Source organism: Zootoca vivipara, chromosome 3 (assembly GCF_965207765.1).
Source record: "Zootoca vivipara chromosome 3, rZooViv2.hap1.1, whole genome shotgun sequence".
In the NCBI taxonomy this organism is placed as follows: Eukaryota; Metazoa; Chordata; class Lepidosauria; order Squamata; family Lacertidae; genus Zootoca; species Zootoca vivipara.
Window position 1 is genome coordinate 105130543 of NC_142586.1, and position 19566 is coordinate 105150108.

General features: G+C 39.5%; 1 protein-coding gene across 3 annotated transcripts in view; it reads right to left on the reverse strand.

Moving 5' to 3' along the window:
• The window catches only part of FBXO11 (F-box protein 11), a 65065-nt gene that overhangs the window by 23294 nt on the left and 22205 nt on the right, over nucleotides 1-19566 (reverse strand). For all 3 annotated transcript variants that reach the window (XM_035111069.3, XM_088667411.1, XM_088667413.1), the window contains exons 2-3: nucleotides 4453-4580; nucleotides 4167-4248 (exon numbers count right to left, since the gene is read on the reverse strand). In XM_035111069.3, coding sequence (XP_034966960.2) covers nucleotides 4167-4248; nucleotides 4453-4580 — 210 coding nt within the window. The remainder of the gene's footprint in view (nucleotides 1-4166; nucleotides 4249-4452; nucleotides 4581-19566) is intronic.

Here is a 19566-nt window from a genome sequence, read left to right on the forward strand (position 1 = left end):
CTCCTGCAGTTTCCAGCAAGGACCAGTGGTTAGGGATGATGGGAATTGTAGTCTCAAAACATCTGGCGGGCTGAGTTTGAGGAAGAGCTACTCCCTGAAGACTTGCATGAGGTCTTTCAACTGTGATCTCTCCCTCTTTTTTAAAAAAAGAATACATGTTAGCATAGCTGCCAAGTTATCCCTTTTTTAAAGGGATTTTCCCTTATGCTGAATAGGCTTCCTCGCGAGAAAAGGGAAAACTTGGCAGCTATGCATGTTAGCCTTCGCAGTGGGATGTTTCCTGTCTCCATAGCAACTGAAGGCAGACAGGTTCTACAGCTTGAAGGATAGACTAAAGAACTGTTCCTTATGAAGAACATCACTTTTTTCTAACTACATATATTTGCATGTAAACTCAAGGAAACTGAGCTTAAAAGAAATTATATAGATACAAGTAGGACCTATTGTTCCTATTATTTAATGAAAAGAGTATGCTTTGCAGGAGGACTGCAAATTCCAATCACCACCATCCTAGTTAGCAATATGCTTTCAGGGAGTTCCTGGCATGGCTGTCAGGAATACACAGTATTAAGTACTTCTGAGGGTGGGAAAGAAAATCACAAATATGGCAAGAATTTGATTAGTCATAGAAGTATTCATCACAGGAGTGTGATTGAGATACAACTTTTAATAATTTACCTCCACTGTAGAATTCTACTTAATTTTTCAAATGCCATTTATTTTAGCTGAACACTAAAATATGTGTAGGAAAAGAATATCACTGTGTCCCTCTGCTATACTTGCAGCAGCAACCATCAGTAACTTTAGATCAGTGTTAGAATCTGAGATATGAAAGCTAGGAGCTAAATGGCACCCACCCTCTAATATTCTTAGGAGAGTCTCTTCTGCAATCTTCAGAGAGTGGCTGGAAGTGGGGAAGCAGAAAAAGGTCCTCCTTTCCTTCCACTCTGCAGACAAGCCCTAGATTCTCCCCACACCCCTTTCCTTCATAGAAATATATATATATTGGCACCACAATTAACACATATTACAGGCCTATACAACTGATGACAGAGACACCTTGAGTGTCCAGTTCGCAAACAAATTTTGGAGTGGGATCATTGAAGGCCACTGAAGCCATCAATGATCCCACTCCAAAATTTGTTTCGATTTTAAGCATCACTGTGAGAGTCTGAAGTAGGTAACACTTTAAAAAGCAGTACTTAAACCATTATAACTAACTGGCTAGTATATTTCAAATTAAAAGCACATCATACATTAAAAGTACATTAAACAAGATGACTAAAACCTAGACAAAAATTTCGAGTTTAAAAGAATACAAAGAAAGTTTTCAGGTCCTCAATCCATGCACGTTTTACTTGGGAAGAAACCCCATTGAACTCGGTTGGAATTTAATTCCGAGTAACAGGCAGATCCAGATCAGGGTTGAAAGCAACCATTTTTTCCTAAATGATGCCCAAATTGCTTCATTTGTGTCTTACATTTTATTGTATTACATTTTGAATTTCTTAACATTGTAAAGCACAGTGCATTACAGTTGCTAAACTGACAGAAAAATCACTAAGTGGTCCACCAAGATGCTCAGCAGATGGACTCTGGATGGAAAGTTCTCCTTCCATATCCCACATGTGTGAAATTCCACCAAAGGTTTAAACTCTCCTTACCCAGTCCCTTATTGGAGCCTCCCCTTCTGCACTTAAGATGAGAGAGAAACACAAAAACAAACAGGCTATCACACTGCGTTCTCTCTCTCTCTCTCTCTCTCTCTCTCTCTCTCTCTCTCTCTCTCTCTCTCTCTCTCTCTCTCTCTCTCTCTCTGCAAGCAATCACCTGATTTCTCCTCCTCTCCTCTCCTTTGCAGAGTGTCCCTGACATTTTCAGAATTTGCTCAAGGTGCAGACAAGCCCATTCCTCCAGCAGTTTCAAGGAGGACTGACAGGTGTGGGAGGGAGAGTTTCACAACTCACTTGAGGAAAGAGCCAGGCAAGGCAGTGTGAGATTTGCTCCCTGTCTGTTTTCAGTGGATGAGATGACGATAGGAACGGGATGGAGGGAAAAGATAGTTGTATTACTAGCCTAAGGGCAGCCAATCTGGGGGAAACGCTGCCTTTCTGCAAGGCCAGCTGAGAGGCAGCACCTAATAGCTTGCCTGATGCTGCAGCGATCTCTTGGAATTTCTCCTCCCACACCCTCAGCGCCAGTTTCAATCTTAAATCTTAGGCGCAGTACTGCGCTCAGAAAATTTCCTGTCACAAAACGCGCCTAGAACAATGGGAGTTTCAAACGTTGCTTTAGATGTCCTGCAAGACTTATTATTTCCCCAGGCTTCCTCTGACCAGCAAGGCCAGGTCCTGTTTTATATGCCAGAACCCCCTGAATCCCTGTTTTATTTGTTTTTATATGCCTTTATGCTGCTGTTTTATTGATTTTAGGTTGTGTTTTAATTTTTTTAAAAAAATATTGTATACAGCTTACAGATTTTTAAATATTAAGCTGTTTATAAATGCTTTCAAATAAATAAAGATTATTACGATCTCAGATTGCAGAGGGAGTATCATATTTGGTCACTCTCCTACATAAATCAACTCACTCACTACAAGTCAAAAATAAGTATGTCAAGGCAGTGACAGACTAAACATTTCACCTTAACACACTAGTTTTCGATGTGTAAGGATTTTCCTCACAAAGGAGTTCCCTGACAACCTGCAGTGTCAAACGCCACAGTTCACATTTATTTTAGTGTGACAGCCGCCTGGACTCAGGCCTCTTTCCTAACCCTGAGTTACATACAGAGTCAAGCTATGTAGTTTCACTTCCAAAACGAAGGCCAGCTGTGGGCAGATGGACATGGCTTGGGGAAAACTGACTTGCGGGTCAAATTAGGACCCCTGCCAGATCAAATAAGGCTATTGAGCCTGAGATCCTATAGTTTATAAAGGTTTGCTATTACACTCCCTGTTGGAGAGTGAGACAACTAAAGCAATTAAATATCATCAAACCTCTTAGCATAATCCAAAATGTTTCTGATCATCCAAACAGGGATAAAGTTATTTGTGAGGGCGCAGTGGAATACAGTAACTGATCAAAAGACCCTAGGTAAAATCACACATGCCAGCAACACTTGCAGAGGGACACAATGTAAAATAATGATAGAATGTCTGAGCAAAGATGGACGAGCTGGAAAGCTCAGCCAGATGGGTGGGGTATAAATAATAAAATGATTAATTAATTAATTAATTATCATCATTGTCATCGTCTTTAAGGAACAAGATATAATGGTCATAACACAAATCTTGTATATTTTTCATTCATTCATTCATTCACCCATTCATTGCATTTATAGTCCACCTTTTTCTCTGAGGAGCTCCCAATACAGTGGTACCTCGGTTTAAGTACACAATTGGTTCTGGAAGTCCATACTTAACCTGAAGCGTACTTAACCTGAAGTGAACTTTCCCATTGAAAGTAATGAAAAGTGGATTAATCCGTTCCAGACGGGTCTGCGGAGTACTTAAACTGAAAGTACTCTCAAACTGAAGCGTACTTAAACCGAGGTATGACTGTACATGGTTCTCCCAATCCTTATCTATTCCCACATAACAACCCTGTGAGAAACACAGCTCATATTGGACAGGGTAATCTCCGAGTCACACAGTACAGGTTGTGAAAGGTTCTACAAGTCACCAGCCCCTTGAAAAGGGTCCACCTACCCAGAGGTGTGCAGACAGGAAAAGCAGCTACCAAAAGACACCACTTTTAATGGTGTGTAGAAATGGTACTACCATTTTCCTATCTAGTTCAAAGCCATTGTTAGGTTTCTCCTGCCTACAGCTTGTGCCGCCCCCGATCTAGCCCCAGGTGTCAATTAAAAAACCCTCTCCTCTTCTGCAAGGTGAAATGGAAATAAGCCTGTACATACATCCATACACCCACTGCCTCCTCAAGTAGCACAACAACCTGATGTATTCTTCAACAAAACCATTTCTGAGAAAAATCTTTTTGAGACCAAAAAAACTCACTTATGAAAGTCAAATGACAGTAAAGAAGGAAATAAGATTACCATTACCATCCCAATTACTTTCTTGAGTTAAAAACTGTTCAATTAAAATTAAAACGGAAAGTTGGGAGACTTTCTTTGCCTTCTCCCTCAAACAAAAAGACATTACCTGACAAATCCTGTGATTTTCCAGATACTCTAGCACGTTTTGCTCGATGACCAAAGTTCTCTGTGGCTGAAGTAGAGGCACCCTGAAAGGTTTTAGAAAAAAATAGATTACACAAAGTTCTTCTAATGCATGTTTGCACATAGTCAATCCTTACTCCTTCCTGCTTTAACCCCACATAAAGAATCCTCCACGGCCACCACTGGCCTTCTCCCCATGGACTGTACTGTGCCTGTTGTGCTATGCAATTACTTCAGAAGGGAAAGCATGATTATTCATTTTTAAATACCTCCATGCTGCTCTTTGTAGGGCAAGCTGTTCTTTTAGGTAAAAGAGTTTTTCTGCGAAGTTGGTATGGACTATTTTGTGCACCAGGACCAGATTCTTCTGCAACCATATCTGCAGGTACATCATCATCTATCAAGAAACAAAAGAAGAAAAAACTGTTACAAGATTGCAACTTACGCACGCACAATTTCATTAAAGTCACATCTAGCCAAAAAGGCACAGTGAAAACTTTATATCCATCTTGGTGAAATATGCTATATAATTACATTGCTCTATATTATTTTGATGCCAGGATCATTTTTAATTTTCTCAAATTCTTATGTAAGTATGCTTTACACATTAACTGTGAAATGGTTCTCATAAATACAATGAAGATCATTTAGTGAAAAAAACCATCTCCAGAATTTATAAGTACTACATACAGTACTAGACTTACGTTTTCCATCAAACTCAAGGTAATTGTGCAATATAAAAACTCAAACCTTCCCCCATGGTGTCTTTAAAATACTGACAGCAATATTTTGCAGCAAGTGCAGCACAAGTCAAGAATAGCAACAAGATAGAGCCACTCTAATATACTGTACACAGTATGTGTTGCCTACATGGCACCTGCAGCTGCCATGGCACCCATCAGGACTTCCCCTGGTGTCTGAGAAGCCTCTAAGCTCCCACCATCTCATTTCCCCCTTCCCTGTGAAGAAGGTGATGAAGATACAGTAGTTACTGTTTCCCCCTTGAAACTAACATAATACTGAAGTAGTAAGCTCGAGCACTGATACTCTCCTGCACCTCATCCAGACCTATGTCCTTTTCAGAATTCAGATCAGCAGCTAAAAAGAAAGAGCAACTAAGAAGGTAGAAGGAAAAGGGGGGTGATACGGAAGGAGGAAAACAGATTGGCTAAGAGGGAGAAATTAGGATGGAACAGATTAGTGAAATGGAGAGGGATAATGGAATGTGAGAGAGAAGGTAGGTGCACACACAGCCGGATCCAGTAAAATGGACTGTCTTGAAACTGCATCATTTATTCACAGTATCCCCACCCTATAACCACCATCAAATCAGATCACACCTAAGCTGACTGGACTGACCATAAAACCATGATCTGGTGCATTCCACAGTTGCTATGGAACAAAAGCATGGATGAAGGAAGGATCTTTATGGACCTTTTCTAGTTTTTATCACCATCAAATTACGCGTAATCTTGGTGTCCATGATGTGTTCTGTGAATTGTCATGGTTTTGTTGTCATTCTATGTAGAAATCAAGAAAATCCATGAAGATGTATGCACCAGGACAACATTTTTGTACTGCTGGCAAGGATTGAAATCTAGGGTTGTTGTTTTTTACTGTGCTGTCTGCCACTGTAAGTTTTAAATTGATTGGGTTTTTGGGGAACCCCATGTGAAGTCATGCTAATTCAAATAATCCATTTTAATTCTACTGGATCAGACCTTTACCTAGACTCCATAGGAAAGCGAAGCATGTATGTATATGAGAGAAGGCTCTTTGTTGGGTGGGTGGGAGAGAGACTGATGAGGCGGGGGGGGGGGAAGCAAACAGAGGACAATGCCCACAGACCTCCCCCCAAAAAAGTTGCTGACCCCTCCACTACTGAGCTGGCAAGCATGCAGGAGCACAAATCTCTATTGCCCACATCCACATGTGCTACAAGCCCCTGGTGTCTTTCAACATTTGTGGGGAACATATTTAATTTTAAGGCAGAAACAGTAAATTGTAGTAAGATTAATTCAAAGATAATTGGTATTCTAGCTATTTGCACGACATACCTTCTCCCAAGAAAAGAATGAAAATTAGGGAAATAATTAACTTTTCTTGGCAGTGAGATAAAGGTATCTACACTTAGTTGCTATACTAAAGATCAATAGCTCTAGAATAGGTACAAATCTCTGAAAAAAACAACATAGCATTTGACTTAAAATTAGCAAGCTTCCCAACTGAAATGCTTTATCTAGCAATCTTTCTATATTGAATTTCAGTACCTATTCTTTTGAGTACAAGTTTCATATGTGTACTCTCTTCTTAAAATCATAAAAACTATCAATCTATTTGTGCAGCAAGCTAATCATAATAAAATTAATACCTAATGAAGATTTAGCAGTCATTTATGCATCTTAAATGACTAAACAATATATTACTTTTCAGTAGTTATACCTGTTCTGCATGGCCTATTAAATCATCTAGGTTATCAATTATCAAGCTCTTCACCTTTGTTCAATCTCCCACATACATTTACTTAGCAGCAAATGCATGTGTGTCACTAAATGCATGGCAGAACAACAGCCAATTTCAGTGCCCAAGTAGTGATTTAATTGTCCAGACATGTGTTATCTGCATTCATATTTTGCATTAGATATATTATGTAAACATAATGCATTTCATAAGAGCTCCAGTATATTATGACTAAGTCCTTTGAGAAGGGGCCTGAACATTACACTAATGTACAGAAGGTAACAGAAGACTCACAGTCCAGGCAAGCACACAATCAACATTTCCAGCACTCTCCACTCCAGGACTGGGATGGGGGTAGGTGGAAAAATATCTCTGCTATCCTGAACTCATGTTTATCTACAGTTGCAGCACTTATCTATTCCTCTTAACAAGAACCAGTGCTGAAAAGAGCCAAGCTTCTGATTCTGAACTTTGGAGCTCAAAATCATGGATTTCATAAAATAGAAGGTTTAAGTAAACTATAAAAAGCTTCTTAATTGTATGTATTTTCAAGCATTCATCAAATTTATTTTATTTAGCAAAGACAACAGAGGAATCCAGGGCAAATGAGAAGCAAGGATTTGGTGGACTTGTCACTGCCCTGGAGGATAAATATGCTTGGCATACTCCCAGATAACCCATGAAGATGTTCTGAAATCTGCAACATTTGAAAATACTTTTCTACCATCAAGCCCTAAGAGTGGGTCTTCTTTAGTAGTAACTAGCTAAATGTAGTAGCAATGCTATCATCACTAAAATTACTACCTTTGAATCTTTGTGAATTGGCATTAAGAATATTATTTTAAAACACTATTTTTAAAATGAAACATTTCACATAATTTGAAAGAGAATATATTTATTAAGAGGTCTGTCCCTTTCCCTCATAATTGCCCATTTTCCCTGCTATTTTTAAAGATCTTTCTCACAAGTTAGCCTGTGGGAGAAATAGGGCATTCACATATCTGTGTATGCTATAATAAACTTCCATTACATCATCCAGAACTGGCCATTGTACAAAGCCAGAAAATACTTTGGTGGAATGGGAAGGGTGGAGCAAGAGAGGATTCTCCTCTGTTAAGTTTTTCCAGATTCAGCAGAGGCATAACATGAAACACAGGCTAGCCAGAGTACGCATTTAAAATCTGCTGTAAACCAGTGAGGCAAATATTTGGGAGAAGACAGGCACTATGTCTAGACTAGAACTAGGGGACTAGCTGAACACAGGATTCCCAATCCTGTGGGGTTGCCTGTAACATGAAAAGCAGAGGCTGGAATGCATTTGCAAGGAAAGAAGTAGCCTTCTCTCATTGGTACTTTCCCTTTGAAATTTCTCATTTGGCTCCTTTCACCTATTAGCTGCAGAGAAAGAGTTGCAGAAGAAAACCAAAAGGGCAGGAGAAGCAGCTACTGTAATACTACCTCCGCAGTTCCCTACAGAAAATGTTCTGCTACGCTGGAGGTAACCAGGTGACTGGGAATTCCAAGTTGTCTACCAAACGTATCCTTCTACCTTCATATCCCTTGCCCAGAGTCAGATAATTTTGTGCTGATAAGCCTTTTGATTAACCAGACGCCTTAATGATTATGTGTCTTTTTAAAAATTAGCATTTTCATATTATAGGCTCACATAACCTAACAGATTTATGATTTCTAACCCTGCAGATAGCACAAAGTTGCCAGGTTAGAAGCCTTCAATGGTGCTGTTGGATTCAGTTTTAAGAGTATTGGATTCAGTTTTAAGAGTGTTTAAGTATATTGGTTTAAATCTTTTTTAAAAAATGTATGTTCACTATCATTCATTTTCTTTTAAACAGAATTAAAATTTTGATTTTTAAAAAATATATATACACACACTTTGTGTTTAGAACAGTTATCATTACCTGGTTGCACCATTCACAGCACTCCTTATAAGCTTGCATTGAGGGATGGGGGATATCAGTCTTTATTATTTTCATTTGAATACCACAAAGGTCTTAGCATTTTATCTAATATACAGTGAGGGGGGAAAGTATTTGATCCTCTGCTAAATTTGCCCGTTTGCCCTCTGACAAAGAAATGACCAGTCCATAATTTTAATGGTAGGTTTATTGTAGCTGTGAGAGACAGAATAACAACAGAAAAAAACCCAGAAACCCAGAAGACAAAAGTCAGAGACTGATGTGCATTATAATGAGTGAAATAAGTATTTGATCCCCTATCAACAGCCAGATGTCAGGCTACCTGGTATCTTCACTGTATGTAATGAGGTGAGATTAGGAGCACCTGTTGTAAGGGAGAGGTTTCACCTGTAATCCCAGCTCATTACAGTACCTGTACAAAAGACACCTGTCAACAGAAGCAATCAATCCAGCAGGTTCCAAAGTAGACACCGTGAACAAGACCCAAGAGCTGTCCAAGGATGTCAGGGACAAGATTGTAGACCTGCACAAGGCTGGACTGGGCTACAAGACTATTGCCAAGCAGCTTGGTAAGAAGGTGACAACAGTTGGTGCAATAATTCGCAAATGGAAGAAACACAAAATAACTGTCAACAGATGTGGTTGTATGGCTTGACCAAAGACTGGGGATGAGGAACGTGTTGCCTTCCAAATATTGTTTGACTACATTCCCATCATTCCTGCCCACTGGCCATCCAGGCTGGAACTGATGGAAGTTGGGAGTCCAATAACCCCTTGAAGGACTGCGGGTTCCCTATTCCTGTTATACAACAATGGATTTTGTGGCGTGTTCTCTATGAGAGCTGGAAACATGCAAGCTATCTGGCAGGTGGTATTTGTTGTTGTTTAGTCGTTTAGTTGTGTCCGACTCTTCATGACCCCATGGACCAGAGCACGCCAGGCACTCCTGTCTTCCACTGCCTAGCGCAGTTTGGTCAGACTCATGTTGGTGGCTTCCAGAACACTGTCCAACCATCTTGTCCTCTGTCGTCCCCTTCTCTTAGTGCCCTCCATCTTTCCCAACATCAGGGTCTTTTCCAGGGAGTCTTCTCTTCTCACAAGGTGGCCAAAGTACTGGAGCCTCAGCTTCAGGATCTGTCCTTCCAGTGAGCACTCAGGGCTGATTTCTTTCAGAATGGATAGGTTTGATCTTCTTGCAGTCCATGGGACTCTCAAGAGTCTCCCTCCAGCACCATAATTCAAAAGCATCAATTCTTCGGCGATCAGCCTTCTTTATGGTCCAGCTCCCACTTCCATACATCACTACTGGGAAAACCATAGCTTTAATTATACGGACTTTTGTCGGCAAGGTGATGTCTCTGCTTTTTAAGATGCTGTCTAGGTTTCTCATTGCTTTTCTCCCAAGAAGCAGGCGTCTTTTAATTTTGTGACTGCTGTCACCATCTGCAGTGATCATGGAACCCAAGAAAGTAAAATCTCTCACTGCCTCCATTTCTTCCCCTTCTATTTGCCAAGAGGTGATGGGACCAGTGATCTTCGGGGGGGGGGGGTGGTATGTTGAGCTTCAGACCATATTTTGCGTGCTCTTCTTTCACCCTCATTAAAAGGTTCTTTTAAGGTGGTGCTTACATATCCATTATGTAGCTGCACAGTTATCTCAAGAAAATGAACCTGCAGCATGGCCTGGTCTAGGCTCAGACTGATGGCGTGATGAAAGTTACTGAAGTCCTAGCGGAAGTTTTAAGGAACCTCCATCAATGTATCCAGAGGATATGGGTATCATAAATGTATCTCAGGTAGAAGAGATTTAAGGGACAGACCCAGCAGAGCAACTCACGATTGCACAGGATTGTTTCTAATCTTTACAGACTGGAAAGAGAAGTTGCTGAATTGGAACTCATTACCAAGCTTAAAACCATGGAGCCACCTGGGATGAATAAAGACATCAGATTCTTATCTCATTATGCATGATCAAGCTTTCTTTAGCACCTCAGCCCTTGCCCCCCCCCAGGACTAATTGCAGTCATCAGCAGTCGTTAACAGCCATCTACAGGTTTACCACTCCCATCAGCCCATCACCCATTCCCACCCACCCCCACCACCCTCTGTATATATAAGGGTCTGACACTTCTGTTTCAAGTGTATCTGAAGAAGTGTGCATGCACACGAAAGCTCATACCAAAATAAAAACTTAGTTGGTCTTTAAGGTGCTACTGAAGGAATTTTTTTTTATTTTGCTTCAAATAGAAGTTTAGGATAATATTCTGGTCCCAATCTTGTTTCACTCCCTCAGTCTCCCTTTAGGACAGCAACTAGAAGACACCTTGCAATAAATTAAGAGTATGCCTGTTGGAATACAGACGTTTTGGAAGCACTAGGTACATGAGGTTCTCTTTCAAAAGAGAAACCTGTATTTGAAGAAGAGAAAACAAGGTTTCCATGTTGTAAATTTTACTACGTGTTACCTATAGCAATATGTGATACTAGAGTACCAAAATGGAAAAAGCAAGCAATGTAGTAGGCCACTAGGCCTCCTGCCTAAGTTTTAATTTTAACTGATTTTTAAAAAACCTTGGGGAGGCAAGCTTCCAGCCACCTTGCTTCCTTCTCAGAGGCATTCTTAGAATAGGACAGAAAGAGGACAAGGCAGCTAGAGCTACTACTCTACTTTCCGGGGTGCCAAGCTAAGCAGCCTATTGTGAGTGTGCATATGGTTTATTTTTAACAGATAAGCAGGAGGCGAAATAGGGGGCCACTGTTGTCTTACAAGGTTTTGTGGTGTTTTGTTTTGTTTTGTTTTGAAGGGAGGGAATATTGCCTAGGGTGATTATGGTTTTGTTTTGTTTTGTTTTTTAAGAAGAAGGAATGAGGAATGCCCATGACAGTTTCTTTAAGTTCAAAACGTGCCCATAAGGCCAAAAATGTTAGTGACACCTGAACTGGATATACGAAACAAAAAATAAAAAAAAATCCTTCCAGTAGCACCTTAGAGACCAACTAAGTTTGTCATTGGTATGAGCTTATATAAGGGTCTGGTGACTTCTGTTTCAGTGTATCTGAAGAAGTGTGCATGCACACGAAAGCTCATACCTATGACACACTTAGTTGGTCTCTAAGGTGCTACTGGAAGGAATTTTTTTATTTTTTTGTTTTGACTACGTCAGACCAACATGGATATATGAAGTTGGCTTTTAGCAGCTTAGACCACTGGTTATTTAGCACTACCCATCCCAACTGTCAGCAGCTCCCAAGGCACACCCCAGAGCTCAAAATAATTTTTAAAACCATTCCTTTCTCTTTTATGCATGAAATATTTTTTCCTATTTTCCTTTAGAGGTTTGATGCCTTTAAAAGCTGCATGATAGGTATAGATGACGTCCAATTAATTTGCATGGGGATTCCCACTTAAATATTTAACTGTTTTTATTACATTTTCTACATGTGTGGAAGGCAATTAAATAATAATAATAATGTCATTAATATTATTATGCTCCTAAAGGCTTATAAGATCTATGTTTCTTGCCTTGCAGTAGACACAGTAGACTTGGAAAGATTCAAGGATATGGTATCAAGCAGCACAGAAATATACTTGATAGGAGGTAAAAGTATATCCCTGTTTCCTAGAGTAGAAAGACCCAACTGACCCTATGAGTGGTATACCCACTCAAATTAATGGGAGGGTATCTGGCCATTATACAGCTTTTAAAGGCATCAGAGTTCTGTAAAGGGGGAAAGTGATAAAATGGAGGCAAAGAGGGACAAAAAATTATATGTAGCACAGAAATTTAAAAACAGACTCTGCATGTTACAGAAATTAAGGATGGAATCTTTATTCAGATTTATGGTAATCATGATAAAGGACATTCAGCAAATAGAGGTCAATGCTATAGAATCAAAAAGTGCTTTGATTCCCCCCAACTATCTCCCTCTTCCCTTGCCTGGCTTTATATTAGTTAAAACAATATTTTATATTTAGGGTAACTGTTAAATGTTTTCCAGTGGTGGAACAGGTAAAAAATATTTTAATTATTGTCTGAGGTGGAATGTGTATTGTATTATATAATGATACATAGACCATGAATATGCTTACTATTATGAACAGTCTTTAAGTTATGAGTATGTAGCTGCTAAAGTTGAAAATAATCTTTTACCTTTGAAAGCCCATTTTCGGAGTCTAGATCTAACACTCCAGCCTTAAGTATCTGAAGAAGTGTGCATGCACACAAAAGCTTATACCAATGACAAACTTAGTTGGTCTCTAAGGTGCTAATGGAAGGATTTTTTTATTTTGTTTCGACTACGTCAAACCAACATGGCTACCTACCTGCAATCCAGCCTTAAGGTAATTTACACCCTAATGCTATGCATATTTCTTCGGATATTAAGCCCTACAAGACAATAGGGTTTATTTCTAGGCACAAAATTGCTGCCCTACCTGGGCATAAGTAAGTTTCATGGAAGTAAATAAAAAATCTATTATTATCAATTTACGATTGGGTGGAAGGTTCGCAGGCTAGGAAGGACTTGCTCACAAATTTATTGACAACTGCATAAATTATTATAGCTAGGAAGTGGAAGGGGAGAGGTGAATATAAAATGGAAGAATGGTATAAAGAGGTGTGGGATATAGCTGTTAATTACAATTAAGTAATTGTAATTAACAATTACAATTAAGGTAGGACAGGGAATATGCAGGAGAAATGCTTTTGAGAAGATACAGAAGTATTTGTAGAATTTGTACAGTACTGTTAAAATAGAAAGGGGTCAAAACCATTGCAGGAGGTGTTGAAATTTTGGGAGGTTGAATAGTAACAGTGGAATGGTCTTGGGAGTGGGGTGCACATTCATTCATTCATTCATTATTACTTTTTAAACATAAAATAAAAACTGGAAGAAAAAGCTTTTAGTAGTAAGATACCAAGCCAGCTCTTTTGTTGCCAGGAACACAGAGTAAGACCAGAACCGCTGCAAAGCAGTGCTCCAGAATCAAAATCTGTGCTCAATGGCATCAAAAGCTGCTGAGAGGTCAAAGAGAATTAACAGGGATGCATTTCTCCTGTCTCTCTCCCGACAAAGGTATCATACACAGCAGCCAAAACAGTTTCTGTGCCAAAACCAGTCCTAAGCCCCAACTGAAATGGATCTAAAAAATCAGTTTCCTCCAAGAGCACCTGGAACTGGTACTTTAAGGATGTCATCTAAACTGATGCATTATCCCAGTACAAAAAAAATGCTTAGTGTAGAGGTGCTTTTATTCCACTGAATCCTGTTTTAGAACAAGGCTTTCTGAGTTCAAAAATGAACAATTGAATGAAGAAATGAACAATGGTCAATTCAAGAGCGAAAGAAAACCATAACAGGAGAATTACAACCCCCCTCACACTGGATTATTATTTATGAGATATCAATAACAAGCAGGTAATAGAAACCACAATACAGTAAAGACTTCTTTAAATTTTATCCCATGCACAATCCAGCTTTCCTATTTCTCTTTTCCTATATCAAGAGTACAAACTATCTGAGATGAGTATCAACCACCCTAGGCAACCACCCTAGCATGTGAAAAGCTCACAAGCAAGGCATGACTTTACCATCATCTACTATCAGAGGTCTGCTGCCCCAAATATTCCATTTTCAGCTATCTCTCCCCTCTCCCCGCAAGTTCATCATTAAGCAATCCTTCCAATCATGAACTTTGATATGAATCATATAGATATATTTAATATTAAATAAAAATTGCTGCAGAAAAACTCATTTCATTTACCACTGCAAACCTTTGTGTGTTTTTTTACTGTAGTTTCATGCTCCTAGCTGCAGTGGCTTCCCAACTCTAGCCCAGAGCTTTCCAAACTTTTTATGTTGGTGACACGCTTTTTAGACATGCATCATTTCATGACACAGTAATTCAGTTTTACTAGGAAACCAGGTTAAATTAACCCCTTCCCAGCCCCAGGAGGAGCACGGGGAGCGTTCACGCGGCACTCTTACGCATTAGCATGTAGCGACATAGTTTGGAAAGCTCTGCTCTAGCCCCTTCTCCTTCAACTACACCCTGCAAGGATTATCACTGATATTCATCTTCAGTACATGCAGTCAAGCACAGAACATACAACAATTACTTGAAACTCGTTTATATCCTGAGAGGACTTCCAGTTTTTATATCTGGATCATATTTTCAAAAGATCAACTCATTGTTTAGGAAATGCCTTTGAGGCTCAGCAACACCAGGAATATCCTTGCAGAGAATGCAGCTACAAATTAAAGAAGGCAGTTTCGGAATCCCAAATTTGGAATTATATTACAGTGGTCCCTCGACTTACGAATTTAATCCGTTCCGAATGCACATTCGTAGGTCGAAAAGTTTGTAAGTGGTACCTCTACTTACGAATTTAATGCGTTCCGAACACACATTTGTAAGTCGAAAAAATTTGTAAGTCGAATCCCATAGGAATGCATTGGGAGAAAAAAATTGTAAGTCGAAGCAACCCCATCTAAAAATTGTTAAGTAGAAACAATCTTATCTAAACCGCATCCAATATGGTGGACGGAGCTCCATTTGTAAGTAGAAAAATTCGTAAGTAGAGTTATTTGTAAGTAGAGGTACCACTATAAGTTGAAAAAAGCGGTTTCCCATAGGAATGCATTGGAAACGAAAAAATTCGTAAGTAGAGTAAACCGCATCTAAAATTCGTAAGTCGAAAAAACCCCATCTAAACCACAATGGTTTTCTTTTCGGATGTCAAAAAAAAACGTAAGCGTGCAGCCATTTTTTTTTCATTCGTAACTCGAAATTTCATAATTAGAGTATTTCGTAAGTCGAGGGACCACTGTACTATGCTTACCTACTGTCAAGTACTAAATATTGCAATCCCACTGCTGGCCCCAATTTTCGAGTGTGGGCAAACCTAGAATATATGTACATAGCATCTTTGGTTGGTTGGACCATAATAGGATCGAAGTATTTGAAATTTCAGGTGACTCTGGAAACAATTAAATCATTTAAAAGAACATGGAATATATCGGCTAATAAAAACAAATTTGATCCATTTTCACATACTGAACTTACTCTGTGGGGAAACCCCATACTAAGAATTGCAAAAAAGATGATGATATGGAAAAACTGGATAGAAAGTGTATTGACATTAGACCAACTGATAGATGGGGAAGATGAATTTTATACTTTTGCTGTTGTAAGACAAAAATATCATCTTTCAGATGCAGCCCAATGGCAATATACGGTATTCAATTACAACATCTCCAAACAAGTGTGTTTGGTCCATCAGCCCTTTCAGCTTGCGAGATAACAGAGATATTTGAGCAACTAGACAACTCATTCAAAAATAAAAAGCCAGCAATTATTTTTATAGATATCTATTAACAATACACAAGTTCAATATGCAGGCTGTAAGAGATGATTGGAATAAAGAATTGGAACTTTCAATACTACCCAGACTGTGGGAAAATGTATTAGTTTCAATAGCTAAGGTGTCATTAGTTTTAAAATTAAGACTTATGCAACAGAAGATAATATTTAGAGTTTATTGGACTCCTTTATGGTTGAATAAGAAAGAATTAGCTAAGACAGCTCAGTGTTGGAGATGTGGCAAGGACAATGCCTCTCTGAAACATACCGGTATGTTTGTACAGTGTTCTATACTTAACAAGTTTTGGGAGAAAGTGCTCGACAGTGTAACTATGACAGTGCAGAAAAAGTTCAATCTTTCAGCAGAGATTATTATATTGAACTATATACCTGCAGTAAGGAAATTATCAATGGGATAACGGAAATGGATTTTCCAGGCCCTAATGGTGGCCAAGAGATTGATACTGAGCAACTGGAAAAATAAAGATATGATAACCTTCAATCAATGGACTGATATGACATCAATTGCAATTTATGAATGGACTGCTTACAGGCACAGACTCTGTATGGATAAATATGTTAACACTTGGAATAAGTTTATGCAAAATGTAGTAGGCTGTTAACATTTACATAAGCACTAGGACAATAACACCATACCAATTTATACAAGAATGTATGGTAAGGTTACCAGATGTCTCCCGTTTCCCAGGGACAGTCCCTGGATTTACAGATTAGTCCCCATAATGGGACCCAGGTGGCGCTGTGGGTTAAACCACTGAGCCTAGGGCTTGCTGATCAGACGGTCAGCGGTTCAAATCCCTGTGACGGGGTGAGCTCCCGTTGCTCGGTCCCAGCTCCTGCCAACCTAGCAGTTCGAAAGCACGTCGAAATGCAAGTAGATAAATAGGAACTGCTACAGCGGGAAGGTAAACGGCGTTTCCGTGTGCTGCTCTGGTTCGCCAGAAGCGGCTTTGTCATGCTGGCCACATGACCTGGAAGCTATACGCCGGCTCCCTCGGCCAATAATGCGAGATGAGCGCGCAACCCCAGAGTCGGTCACGACTGGACCCAATGGTCAGGGGTCCCTTTACCTTTACCCCATACAAAATCAATTGAAGTTGAAAAGTGTCCCCGGATTTAGTGGAAAAAATCTGGTAACCTTAATGTATGGGGATATCGTATATTGCGCGCGCTCTCTCTCCTTGCATATTTTTGCTTTTATATGTATCTTTGTTGTTGTTTTTCTCCCTCTCGCTTTCCCATTTTTTCTGTATCACTTTATTTCTTTTATCGAAAATCACCTTAATAAAATATAAAACAATTTTTTAAAGTATCTCATCTTTTGCCCACTTACTCCCCAACTCTTTCCTTCTGGCAGGTTCAGGCAATTCAGAAACAGAAGCATGCTACTGCACTCATGCCGAGGTTGTGGTTTTCCCAGAGGCACCTGGTTAGGGCCTGTGAAAACAGAATACTGAACTACATGGATCTCTGGTTTGCTCCAGCAGAGCTCTTCCTACGTTCTTAATGGCAATTAACTGTTCTTAGCTGCTGACCACTTGTGGTTTAGGCATCACTGGCTCCCCCATACAGTACTGTGTTTCCGGCCCTTTCATTCAAAGAGAAAGAAAATTGAGATTTCAGGCTGCCCACGGATAAATAGGTGAGAACTGACCCTCCGATGGTCAGTTTTGTAAAGTTGACAAGTTTTGTGGCTTATGCGGGTTAGAAAAACCAAATAATGATACTGGCCTAAACCGCCCTAAACCATGGTTAATAGTTATGTCTTGCATATTGAGAAACTGTCAATATTTTCATTGTCAAAAAATGGTCACACATTTTAAAGCATCAGCATTATGTAAACAAAGTTAATCAAATTGGCTTGCTATTATGAAACAACACTGACCTGAATGTGTGAGCAGGGTTCATATGTACCCCACCAATATTTGATCAGCCAATTAACCAGCATGATAATTCAAGTTTATTTCTGCACCAATGTCAAGCACATTCACTCCTAAACTGGATTTGCAATTAGCTTGGGTGGCATTAAGGAAGCTGGTGTAATCCTTGATCAGGCACGCTTTTGCTACCCTTATCATATTTCAGAAATAATATTAAGTTTTCCCCTTTAACTTGTTATTTTATGTTACAATGGGTTTTGTTATGGTTCCTTTGGGAAGTGTAGAAAGCTTTACATGGCATGAGTAGGCAAAGACCTTCTTGGCTTTAATAATATATTAATATCACTTGACCCTAGATGATTCTCTTTCCAGATCAACTGGGACAATTTTTACAATAAAAAGTTTCTCCATTGAGAAGAGAAGATAATCTGGACTATACCAACTGTACAATTTTAGCAGACTGCACAAACAACAACCATCCTAGATGGATCCATTGTAGGCTATAAAGAAGGGTGGTTTCATTAAAGTTAGCTAGCAGATAAATATTAGGAAGGGATTATCAGCTTAATGCATAGTAATTACTTAGAGGTGTTATGTCATTCTTAGTCAGTTTGCATACCTAGGCATCGGCAAAGGTCTACAGCACACCTTCAGAGGCAATACCAAGACAACAAACAATGTTTCTAGTGTTCTCTACCTATACCTGCACACAGTGCTTTTGGTCACGACTGGACCTAATGGTCAGGGGTCCCTTTACCTTTTAATACCTCCGCAAACATCCACCTTGTCTAGCGTCCATTCCGGCAAACGTCCGCGACAAACCCGGAAGTACAGGAACGGGTTACTTCCGGGTTTGCCACTTGTGCATATGCGCTAAATCGCACTTCATGCATACGCAGAAGCACAAGCCGCTACATGTGTGTGTGCAGATGCCGCGCTTTGCCCTGCATCCTTTTTTGGCTAGCGGCCGGGAATCCGGAATGGATCTCGGCCACAAAACAAGGTACGGCTGTACTCTCATTTTCCTACTCATATCGAAATATTGTCCCTCAATGAGGCCAAACTTAGATTCACAAAATGTTTAGGGGTATGCGAACCTCTGCGTCTCCCCCAGAAAAAAAAGCACTGCCTGTGCACATGAGTGACAAAAGATGCTTGAGTGGGAGGGAGGATTCCGTTCCTTTAGGTCCCAAAGCATATACCAGGTGAATGATGTTACAATTTAGTGAGTTTGGAAAGTTAGTGTTCATAAATTCAAACCTTAGGTACAGTATTAGAAAACAGAAGTGACATGTTCCAATATTCAGAATTTCACAGCTGTGTTTTAACTTTTTATTATTCAGTTTAGAAGTTTGATATAAAAATACCAATGTTTTATAACCATAAAACTGTAGCCAGACAGCCAAAAGAGAAAAAGAGAGAAGGCAGTAATACAGAAATGAGGCAAAAATATACAGTGGTACCTCGACTTACGAATGACTCGACTTGCGAATGTTTCGAGTTACGAACAGAGTTCCATCTGCCATTTTGGATGCGGTTTAGATAGGATTTTTTTTGACTTACGAATTTTTAGATGGGTTTTTTCAACTTACGATTTTTTTTAATTTTTTCCCCATTGGCTTCGACTTACGATTTTTTTGACTTACGAAGGTCCGTTCGGAACGGATTAAATTCATAAATCGAGGTACCACTGTAATTTATTCAACCCAATGTGTTTCAAAT